Source organism: Centroberyx affinis, unplaced genomic scaffold, assembly GCF_046629955.1.
Source record: "Centroberyx affinis isolate AG114_WGS23_722 - 3 ecotype Tasmania unplaced genomic scaffold, CSIRO-AGI_Caff_v1 ptg001468l_1, whole genome shotgun sequence".
Lineage (NCBI taxonomy): Eukaryota > Metazoa > Chordata > Actinopteri > Beryciformes > Berycidae > Centroberyx > Centroberyx affinis.
In genome coordinates, this window is record NW_027279937.1 from 63,861 (window position 1) to 76,027 (window position 12,167).

The window sequence follows — 12,167 nt, forward strand, 5'->3', positions numbered from 1 at the left end:
GGCGGTAATTGTGTGAAACAACTATCAGCGCAGGCTTGCGGCAGACTGTTTTTGACTTTCACTCTCTTTTGAGTCATTTGAGTGCAGTCAGTTGAACTCAATTAAAAGAATAAATGGAAGTTATATTACAACATCATATACACATCATTTTGCTCCTTTGGAAAAAAAAAAATCTTCTGTTCCCCAGGGCTATAGAAAACTAGGAATGTAATATTTTTTACTGTATCCAATTTTTTTTTTTAAAGGACTTCAGACTCTGGATCTTTTCATCAAAGGTAATGGCAGTAGCAAAGCTCTATTTTTAGGGATAAGCACAGAGCAGATTATGATTTATTCTCACAGCTATATGCGGTAATGTAATGCATTTAATCCAACACTGAATGTTCCTGAATTATGAATTATAACAAGGGTATAACGCTAAATAGGAACTAGGTATGGCAGAATCATACATTCATTTTGCTTGGGGGGGGGGAAGAGGATGCACGGCTTGCACGTTCACCTTAGACCTCGACTCAAAAAAAAATGGATTAGGATGAGAGGGTATTCTCTTTTGTTCTTCCCAGGTCTTCGCCTCGCAGGCACACGCTCGCTAGGGTGCTACGAAATTAATGAGAGAAAACTGCTGTGGTGGTGGTGAGCATAAAAGCGTCAGATCCCTCCTTCTTACACTGAGAGAATTATTAAAGTGCTGGGTGCCAGGCGGAGATGGGGAGATCAGTGCCGGGCCGCTCGCGCTGGGCTTCATGCATATCAGCGGGGGGGGGGGGGGGGGGGAGCGCCATAAGGATGCAAAGCACATACCGGAGGGGGGAAAAATATGTTTTTTTGGCTCTCGTCGTTTAGCACCATCTGGTCGGGCATTTGGGTGTTTCCGTTTTTTTGTAAACACAACGGGGGAACAAATGCTTGGACTGCTGTCAAAAACTGTGAGTGCGGCGCAAGTTGGGATGATGGATGTTCTCCACATGCAGAGTGTCAGCGAACACAGGGGCTTGGCTCATGCTAACTGCACACAAGGCCTACAGGGGGCAACATGTCAGAGATGAGGTGCTCCGGGGCAACAGCAGCGCTCCATGTCATCCTGTCATGGATTTTACTGTCATATTTTTATATTTCTAAAAAAAATATATAACAAGATAAAGACACAAGTATCTTCTCCTTTAACTCTATTAAAGGTGCTTCAGTCACACTTTCTTTGGATAGTCCAATCCTGATACTCAACTTACTATCAAGTGACTATCATGTGTCACTAAAACATCTACTGAGTTTCAGGTGCTACTCACAATAGTGTGAAAGTTAGTTAATAGATATTCAGTTAGGTTTGGGGATTAAATGCTTATAGCACTATTTGGTGCCAAGTATAAACAGGCACAGGCCTTTTCCCAAATATCTTCCTGACACACATAAACAACATACATACAAACATAATGAGATCTAATAATAACAACAAAAAAGTTTTCCTAATGGAGCAGGAATGGCCTAATGATATATTCGTACAGATTACTATTTCCTAATCAAATACTGCACTGAATAGAGAATATTGATTAGTACTAATTCCTAACAGTTGTAGTAGTACCTTTTCAAATATTGAGTACAATAACTGTCAATCATCTTATAAAGATGTGCTTATGGATATGTTGTACTGATAATATATGTATAATCTATCAATACCAAGTAAAAAACTGAGCAGGTCTTACTCTGAAAAGATGGTATTAATTCTCTTACTAGTATATTAATACATTATCAAACATTGAGCATAAGTCTCCGAGCCATGAATACTGATGTGCTAAAACAGATTTGTACCAATATATATGAAAAATGCGCCAATACCCAGAATAAAATTGAGCTACAAAAATGGTACTAATAGTTTTACAAATACTATAGTGTTACAGGCTTGGAGAACAGGAGAGGAAAGCAAATAAGGGCAACACTGTTTCCCCAGTAATGGCTTGTCAAAGATTTTTCCCTCATTTATCTTAAAAATGCTGTCACAGCGAGAGGTACTGTTTTATTTTGAGGGCTGCAGCAATCATGTGACGTGACTTCAGTAAACTGCTCACTCCTCAGAGCTGCATTTCTTCTTAGTGGCTCTTCAGCTTCTTCAAGTTTTGTGTTTCAGTTTGTTCCTACTTGTGCGCTGAGATTTCCTGCCAGTGACCATACCAGAGTCTAATTCTGGTGAAAATAAGGTCTACAGCAGTGGTTCTCAACGTGGGGTGCGTGGACCACCAAGGGTCCTTGAGCAAATTGATGAATTGTTAAACTTCACCATTATTTCATTTACACAATTAGAGAATGTAGAAGAATGACTGTTTTGATCATAGTTTCTCTGTTATCTCTCTTCCTACAATACAGATAGTCATGGAATTCTGGACAAAATCATATCTAACAATAAAAATATTCTCAGATTTGCGTCCGAGAGACAAAATCTCATCAAATGGGGGTCCGTGGCTCTAATGTGGACTAAGTTAGGGTTCCTTGATATGAAAAAAGGTTGAGAATCACTGATCTACAGCATCTGAAATAAGAGTGCTGGGACGTTTTTTCGCTGCTGCACGCCCACTTTAGCCCGATGTGACAGGTATATTTTTACCTAAAGATCTTGCTTAGGGCAGCCTTCAAGGTCCTGTAAATGTTTTCTTTTTAACGCTGATGTTCGTGACGTTTGCCTCCCTAAATAGCTAGAAATTATACTTCACAAGCACAAAGTAGATGTCAAGCCAAAAAAAGCTCTCCCACTTGAGTAATGACGACGGTGTAGCTGAAAATTAAGAACGTCACCATCAGCACATCGTGATGTTTCTCTGGGATACGGCATGAAATGTTTAGAGTACATCTCTGAGGTGCTGTGGTATTTTTTTCCCCGGTATCACGGTGCTGCAGGGGAACGGCGCTCCTCTCCCTCCTGGTCCCCACAGCCACTAAAACGGAGCACAATTTGACACCGATGCCAGTGAGCTCGGTGTACCCATGGATTAGCTATTCAGCGGGTACTTCACTTTACTAAAATCCTCTGCGCTAAATGTCAGGGCAATGTCGCAACTGTTTGGCTGTTGGCTGAGATGGGCGGCTGGAGTTCAGAGCCGCCCGCTCCCCCGTCCGCTCACGCTGCTCGTATTGACATATGCTTTAGGAGGACAACGAGGCCATTAACTCAGGGGAGGGGTGGGGGGGGGGCAGGAGAGACAGCAGGGCAGAGGGAGGGATGGAGAGAGAGAGTGAGAGATGCGTGAACAGGACAGAGCGAGGGAAAGGGTCACTGGAGAGAAAGAGAGAGAGAGAGCAGAGTGGTGGATAGAGGGGTTAGAAAGAGATGGTGAATACAGCGAGAGGGGCTGAGATTGAGTGTGAACAGGAAATAGCGAGAAAAAGGGTCGCTGGAGAGAGAGAGAGAGAGAAAGAGAGAGTGATGGCGGACAGGGAAAGAGGGATGGGTGGAAGTGATCGAGGCAAAGGGTCGTTGGAGAGGAAGAGAGAGAGAGATGAGCTGAGTGTGAACAGGACAGAGTGAGAGAAAGGGTCACTGGAGAGAAAGAGAGAGAGAGCAGAATGGTGGATAGAGGGGTTGAAAAGAGATGGTGAAAACAGAGAGAGGGGTCGAGATTGAGTGTGAACAGGAAAAAAATAGCGAGAAAAAGGGTCGCTGGAGAGAGAGAGAGACAGAGGGAGAGAGAGTGATGGCGGACAGGGAAAGAGGGATGGGTGGAAAGTGATCGAGGCAAAGGGTCATTGGAGAGGAAGAGAGAGAGAGAGAAAGAGAGAGATAGCAGAATGGTGGATAGAAGGGTTGAAAAGAGATGGTGAAAACAGAGAGAGGGGTCGTGAATTGAGTGTGAACAGAAATAGCGAGAAAAAGGGTCGCTGGAGAGAGAGAGGGAGAGAGAGTGAGAGAGAGTGTTGGCGGACAGGGAAAGAGGGATGGGTGGAAAGTGATCGAGGTAAAGGGTCATTGGAGAGGAAGAGAGAGAGAGAGAGAGAGAGAGAGAGAAAGAGAGAGATAGCAGAATGGTGGATAGAGGGGTTGAAAAGAGATGGTGAATACAGAGAGAGGGGTTGAGATTGAGTGTGAACAGGAAATAGCGAGAAAAGGTCGCTGGAGAGAGAGAGAGAGAGACAGAGGGCGAGAGAGTGATGGCGGACAGGGAAAGAGGGATGGGTGGAAAGTGATCGAGGCAAAGGGTCATTGGAGAGGAAGAGAGAGAGAGAGAGAGAAGCGGCTCTAGAGGGAATTACCCCGAGGCTTCCTGCTGACCTGGCATCATCCGAACAAAAGATGGGTTTTTTGGAGTGTTTTCCGCAGCCACATACGTCTTTTCTTCAAGGGGTAACGCTCCTCTCCCCGGTTATTAATAGCATCGCATAGTGGCGCCAAAGGTTAAACAAACATTAACTCAAGGAAAGCAAATTGTCTTTTTGGTAATGCAGTTGTGGAGGTCACTCACGATCCTTCTTTATCGCCTCCCGGCAGAATTAAGAAACGGCTCAGCAAACTACGCGGCCGCATTGCTCATTCTCATCATTAAAATAAATTGCCGTGCTCTGTGGTCTGTGTAAAAGAAGAAGTTCCAAATAAAAAAAAAAAAACTCTTTTTTTACCCTGCGGCTCTGCTCAGAGTTTTGTCATTGTTTTGTCCCAGGGGCTTTTCAGCTGCTTCACAGACAGAGGGAGAAACAATATGTTGTTCCTCTATAGAAAACTCACCATGGGCAAAGTCAGCTTATCTCCTCGCCTGATGTTGCATGAGGCAATCAATTAATGAAGACCGCAGTCATTTGCATCAGGCTACATCCGTGTGTCACGCCAGGAAGAGGAAATCACATGTCTGACAGCAGAAAGAGCCAGACAGACAGAGGCGGGGTGGGCGGTCTGTTGTTCATGTTTGGAGCTCAGATCAATGCACGGCTTTTAAAGCAGTACGCCTAGTGGAGAAACCATCATTAAAAAGCCATTGTGTTTCCCCAGGATGGCTATATGGTGCGTTTGCCAGCCCAACAATATACCGCTGAGGCTCCTCCTGAGTGGCAATTTCTCTGAGCCAGAAGAGAAGAAGAGGGAGAGAGAGAGAAGGAGATAAAGAGTGAGATAGATGCTTGATATAATGCCCATCCTCCTCGGAGAGAGGAGGGAGACTTGGTTTGGCCTGATGAAAGGCTTTCTCCAGATTGTCTGTGAAGTCACTCAGTGGAGGATGGATGACTTGGAGGGTCTGGTTCTCTAGTTCTCTCCACACCGAGCAACACTGACCTTCATGAAGCAGTGGAAAGTTACTGCACTGCACTGATTGGATTACCATATATTAGTGTTTGAACTTTAAAAAACAAGTTTAGATTAGCGTTACCCCTCAGCTGTGCATGATGAGAGCAGGTGCTGCTGTGTGAATACAGCAAAACGGCATCATGCAGGTGTGACGCAGGTGGTATAATTATGTGAATACTTGCATTTGTGTAATATTTGTAAAATAATTAAGTGACGATTCAAGTATAACATTTCACAGCCAGGCCGATTTCCTGGCAAAATAAAGAGACACTTCTCACAATAGAGTTGAGCTAAATTCCGCTAAGCGGTTTTGACAGGTGTCATATCATATTTGTGCGAGAGGACAGGCATTATAAAGCGCGGTTCGAATAAACCACTTCGTCAATGCGGATTTCTCGCACACATGGACAGCTCCCCTGCTGTGAATGTCAAGTGCGCGTTATTGAGCAGAGTCGGAGGTAGAGGAGTCTCTCCACCGCTCCTTAGCCTCTGGCACCCGGCAGGTAAAGCACAACAAGCTCCAGCTCAGTCAGACTTAGGGGATTATTTACTTAGACCCCGCTCAGAGTGTCTGACTTCATTTCTCAAACACCCTTCATTTCCCAGCGCCGGTAGCGCAGCAGCGTCCTCGCATGTCAGTCCCAATCACTCCTGCTTCACTTGTCTCAGGTTCGTGTCGGAGAGAGCAAGAAAAAGAGGGATTTTGAAGTCTGTTTTTTTTCATCCAGCCTCATCCATGCCTAAAACACGCTTTATTATGTTTCATTTTTCAGCAACAGCGACAGAGGGGACTGAAAGAGAGTCCGTGAAAAGCCAGGCAACAGTCGGACCTCATGACACCTTTGTTTGCCTTCTTTAAATAAAGGACTGTGTTTTTCTCCTTTAACAATACAAGCAAATTGCATTCTCTGTGTCCTCCGGCTCTGACTGTTATTTGTAGTCTGCTGAAGCTGCTTCACACAATGCCTTATCTTTCATTCAAATTGCCCACACAGTAACAACACAATTTTTGCAAAGTTGTCATAGGTATATAGGTACATGTTGTTGACCTTGAATTTGTCAATCGTTCACTCTACATCTCCACTTCCACATATCTGCTTTGAAATGTTATTTATCAGGTCAGCAGATCCCACCCCCTTATTTATTCCAGCAAGCTTTTTTGCTCTGGGACATTCGGCACTCAACTAGGGATGTGGTGTGTGTGTATGTGTATGTGTGTGTGTATGTGTGTGTGTGTGTGTGTGTGTGTGTGTGTGTGTGTGTGACTGCTAGAGTGGCAAATGGCTAATGAATAATGCAGGGTAATAGTGATGTGTTGACAGCTCTGACGGCTGAGAGCTGCCGAGCTGTGTATCACTGATAATGTGCCATTTCCCTTCTGTGCTACTCCATTCCCTTATTACAACAAATTGCCTTTTTTGTGATTTCACCTCCCCACAACCCCAGTGTTTGTGTGTGTGTGTGTGTGTGTGTGAGCGTGTTGGGCTGCCCAAACCAAAACCACGCGCTGCACATCGGGCCCTGGACAGAAATGGATTCTGAAATGTTTTTGTTCAGTTTGGTTAACTAATTTGTTCTAAATCAATTTGAGCCTGCTTCTGTCGTTTACGCTCATTGAGTTTGGTTTTGGTGTGGTTCCGACATTTCTGCATATTTAGAGTATTTCTGGGTGCTTAAAGTATTTACCTACTTATCATTAAAGGGGGTTGAAACCCGTAAATTCACTTTTTTCATCTCTTAATCAATGGGAATTGAGGCAGAGGCAACAAGAAAAAACAGGGGCAGGGCTTCCTTGCATGCAAAAAAATCACACCTGCCCACTTGGGTACCTGAATGCTATTTTGTTCTTGACTTTGGAAGATGTGCCACCTCTGTTCATGTTTGACATGTGGACACAATTACTTCTACTAAAGGGATTTTTTTTGCATGCAAGGAAGCCCTGCCTCTGTTTTTTCTTCTTTCCAATTTTGTGATGAAACACATGCATCCATGTTGTAATCGTGACAATACAATTGCATAATGTCGTCTTCATGGATTTTACGTGCAAATCCTGTTTTTTTTTACGGCAACTAGCAGTGGAAAATGTATTCTTGAAATGATGACATGTTAGCAGGTATTCCACATTCATCCATCATCAAGTTACCACCCCTAACTCCAAAGCCCCCACCCCCTCCACCCCTTCCACCCCCTCCACCCCATCCACCACCCCCAACATGCACAAGCCCAGGTGCATAGGGGGGCGTGACTCCATTCACACTCCGCCCTCATTGTAAGTCACTCTAGATAAACCTGAAATGTAAAAGCAGATTAGATGTAAATTTAGCTCCCATGTTAAAATTGCCCCCCTTGCATATAATGATGCATGTTTTTGCATAATATTTTGCAGCAACTGTGGAATATATTCTAAGAGGCCAGGTCATAAGCCGCAGAATGCCAGTGTGTGTGTGTGTCTGTGTGTGTGTGTGTGTGTGTGTGTGTGGGAGTTTGCTTTATAATGCCTGTGCAACTAGGTCCCCTGTGTTTTCTCTCTCCATACAACCACAACCCAAAAAAAAGGCTATTCTTGTGACCCGGATGAAGGAAAGTTCGGTGTGAACGTTGCTCTTGGTTGGCCTGATGGGGGCGCTATAGTTAAAGGTCAAATTTTAAACTGGAAATGTGATATCCCAGACACCACTGGTCCGATTTTGACGAAACTTGGAGGGAAGATGCATCATGGCATCCTGTTCTGGTGTTTCAAAGAAATTACACTGATTAGCCTGATATATGTCCCATAAATAAAGGTCAATATTTCAAAATTTGAAGGGCCATAACTCCTACACTGTAAATCCAACTGACAAAAACCTTTCTGCACAAATCCAGCCATACATTACAAAACTTGAGATGATGCATTTTGGCGCTGTGTTCTACACTGATTTGCCTGATGATGACGCTGTAATTAAAGCTCAAACCTTCAAACTTTGAAAGGCCATAACTGCTACACCACTGATCCAGTGTTTATTAAACTTGAAAGCGTGATGCAGCTTGTTATTGATCGGCCCATGGGGCGCCAGCATCATTCACATCATTCATGTTTACTGTTGCCTTGTTACTAGTTGCCTTATGCTGTTGTGTTATACCATGGTGAGCTCTTCAGCAACCCAGGAGTGTGTTCTCCTCAGCTCTCTCAACCTTCAGACCAAGAACCATCTGCTGTCTCAAACTATTAATGCACACAATAGCAAGTCAGTCTTAACATAATTAGATTGAGAACGAGAAAAAAAGAATACTCATCTGAAATCTTCCAGTAAAACAGGGCCATGTTGCTGTGCTGTGGATGCCTGTGTTATGCATTCACATTTACATTTTCGATCTTTAGCTGAGGCTCTTATCCGGAGCGACCTACAGTGAGAGCAGCTCCAAGAATAATCTCAAATCCCAGATCACCAACATTACAAACAACAAGAGTATGGAGAGCAAGGGTCAGAGCCAGCGCCACGAAAACAGATGTTAATGCAAATGATTTAGTATTTAGTTTTTTTTTTATTGTGAATGCAAATGAATATCACACTGTAAGAGCTGTCTTTGTGTGTTTGCAGGATCCAGTCTGGCTCCTACCTCAGTACTGGCTGGTTCACGCTCATCCTCGCCATGGACATGTGCAAAGAGATCCATATCTACGGCATGATAAATGACACCTACTGCAAGTAAGACACCAACTATCACCCCTCCACACCGCCATGAAAAACACACACACACCTTCCTGCAAAACTTAGAAAACTAGATTCGCATTCACGGCAGCAGCCAATCGTTCCCTCCTGTAACCATGGACTGCCCTGTTGGAATATATTTTCAATGCCACAGTTTGAATTTAATGGATGAATTTCTATGCAGAAATCCATATTGGGTTCCCTGTGCCGTGAATACCATTATGTTTTCCTGCCTAGAATACCCAGCAGGTTGCTGGCGCAGAATCTCCGTCGCTGCGGGTGGCTGGACTGCAGCACCCTATTCCTCCTCTCCTTAAAAGTTTTATTTGTATATTGGCCTGGCATCTTCTCTCTGACTCCAGGGTGAGTGATTACTGTGTGGCTGTGGGGCCGTAGGAGGGATGACAAACAAGATGTTGCTGCTCCGGGGCTCGGCTGCTCATTCTCAAGGCATCTCAGCCGTAATCGAAGCCAGCGCTGCTCTCTCCGTCTCCCCACCGCTCTCACAACTCCACCTGAGCTCTCCCTATCCCCCCCGAATCAAACACTTTTACCTAATGCGCGGTGAAAATCCTGCCTTTTATCCATCCCCGTGTTCCCCGTGCGCAGCGGGAGTTTAAAAAAAAAATACCAGCAGACACATCATAGAGAGGAGTGATAATTCAAGCAGCACGGGGGATTTTATGATTCAGTGAGGCAGTTAAGGGGCGGTGCACTCTCGCTGCCTTTCTCTCACTCATCTTCCTCCCTCCTGCGAGAGACAACAGGATATTGTGTTTCATTGAGTTTCTCAGCGGACAATTTTAGAGTCGCACAAAGTACTGGAGGCAGCGGATTGCGCCGGTACGACAGGAAGCCATCTTTTGTGTTACGATGTTCTATGGCTTAGTCAGAATTGACCTCGGCAGTTTTGTGGTAATGGAGATTCAACAGGTGGCGCAGAGAGGGTGAAATTGAATTTATTTGTTAACACTGGTGCGCGCCGCTGTGTGACACGGAGAAGAGAAGCGGTGCTTGGGCCGTGTATTAAGCTGGCAGACAGCCACAGCCGCTCTGTGGACTTTTGCTCTGGACCCACTGGCTGCTTGTTATGATGGCTGCTTCTCCTCTGTTTTTGTTCATTCTCCCAATGAAATTGTTACACAAGTCATCCTCACATAAAGCTGTCGTTTGTTATTAGAGAATAACCTAGGAGTGCACAGTGAATCTATTCTACTGCTGTGTCTCCATTCCTCTCTCTTTATTGATCGCTCTCATTCTTTCAAATGGTTTGAAGATGCAAACTGTAAATATTGAGTGACGCAGGTCATGTACTTCAGGTCGGAATGGTTTAAAGGTGCCATACATCAGTTTTCATAGTTGTCTGTTTAGATATACTATGGCTCAGGACACATATAATGTTCTTCATGGTGTTTTGCAAATAAATATTGTTTAGTTAAAAGGGTATTTATGAAATAAGGTGGAAGACTTAAGTCCTGATAGGTGGAACAGTCACAATACTGGAACCTGATTGGCTGACAGCAGCAGTTCGTCTGATTCAAATGAGGCAAACTTGCTAATTTGAGTTTGCCACAGGCAGTGTCAGTTCAAATGCTGCAAACTGGCTGATTGGAGGGATTTTAGTTTGTGTAGCTTAATAGTTTTGATAATAGTTTTGCAAGCTGAGCCAATCAAGACCAAGTCCAGTTGTGATGCACTGACTGGAGATTGTCCCATATTACTTATATGAACATATATTATATGTTCATATATACTGAACAAAAATATAAATGCAACACTTTTGTTTTTGCTCCCATTTTTCATGAGTTGAAATAAAAGATCGAAGACTTTTTCTATGCTTATTTCTCTCAAATTTTGTTCACAAATTTGTTTAAATCTGTGTTAGTGAGCACTTCTCCTTTGCCAAGATAATCCATCCACCTGACAGGTGTGGCATATCAAGATGCTGATTAAACAGCATGATTATTGCACAGGTGTGCCTTGGGCTGGTCACAATAAAAGGCCACTCTAAAATGTGCAGTTTTATCTTGAAAAAAGACATTTATTAGGCACTGAACTATGGATCTCACATGACTAGGGCTACAGATATGCATTTTTTGAAAACCAGTCAATGTCTGGTGTGACCACCATTTGCCTCATGCAGTGTGACACATCTCCTTCACATAGAGTTGATCAGGTTGTTGATTGTGGCCTGTGGAAAGTTGGTCCACTCCTCTTCAATGGCTGTGCCAAGTTGCTGGATATCGGCAGGAAGTGGAACACGCTGTCGTACACGCTGATCCAGAGCATCCCAAACATGCTCAATGGGTGACATGTCTGGTGAGTATGCAGGCCATGCAAGAACTGGGATGTTTTCAGCTCATGCTGCAACATGAGGTGATGGCGGTGGATGAATGGAACGACGACGGGCCTCAGGATCTCGTCACGGTATCTCTGTGCATTCAAATTGCCATCAATAAAATGCACCTGTGTTCGTTGTCCGTAGCTTATGCCTACCCATACCATAACCCCACCGCCACCATGGGGCACTCTGTTCACAACGCTGACAAACCGCTCACCCACATGACGCCATACACGCTGTCTGCCATCTGCCCGGTACAGTGAAAACCGGGATTCATCTGTGAAGAGAACACTTCTCCAAAGTGCCAGACGCCATCGAAGGTGAGCGTTTGCCCACTCAAGTCGGTTACGACGACAAACTGCAGTCAGGTCAAGACCCTGGTGAGGACGACGAGCACGCAGATGAGCTTCCCTGAGACGCTTTCTGACAGTCTGTGCAGAAATTCTTTGTTTTTTAAAACCAACTGTTGCATCAGCTGTCCGGGTGGCTGGTCTCAGACGATCTCGCAGGTGAAGAAGCCGGATGTGGAGGTCCTGGGCTGGCGTGGTCTGCGGTTGTGAGGCCGGTTGGATGTACTGCCAAATTCTCGGAAACGACATTGGAGGCGGCTCATGGTAGTGAAATGAACATTCAATTCACGGGCAACAGCTCTGGTGGACATTCCTGCAGTCAGCATGCCAATTGCACGCTCCCTCAAAACTTGTGACATCTGTGGCATTGTGTTGTGTGATAAAACTGCACATTTCAGAGTGTGACCAGCCCAAGGCACACCTGTGCAATAATCATGCTGTTTAATAAGCATCTTGATATGCCACACCTGTCAGGTGGATGGATTATCTTGGCAAAGGAGAAGTGCTCACTAACACGGATTTAAACAAAT

The 12,167-nt window shown here is 44.5% G+C and overlaps 1 protein-coding gene across 2 annotated transcripts in view; it reads left to right on the forward strand.

Annotated features, from left to right (window-relative positions):
- st6galnac3 (ST6 (alpha-N-acetyl-neuraminyl-2,3-beta-galactosyl-1,3)-N-acetylgalactosaminide alpha-2,6-sialyltransferase 3) overlaps positions 1-12,167 on the forward strand; it is a 31,225-nt gene that overhangs the window by 18,201 nt on the left and 857 nt on the right. The window contains exon 2 of one of the 2 annotated variants that reach the window (XM_071526843.1): positions 8,836-8,943. The exons of the other annotated variant lie outside the window; for it this stretch is intronic. Within the exon in view, the coding sequence (XP_071382944.1) occupies positions 8,836-8,943 (108 nt within the window). The remainder of the gene's footprint in view (positions 1-8,835; positions 8,944-12,167) is intronic. 2 annotated transcript variants of the gene reach the window in all.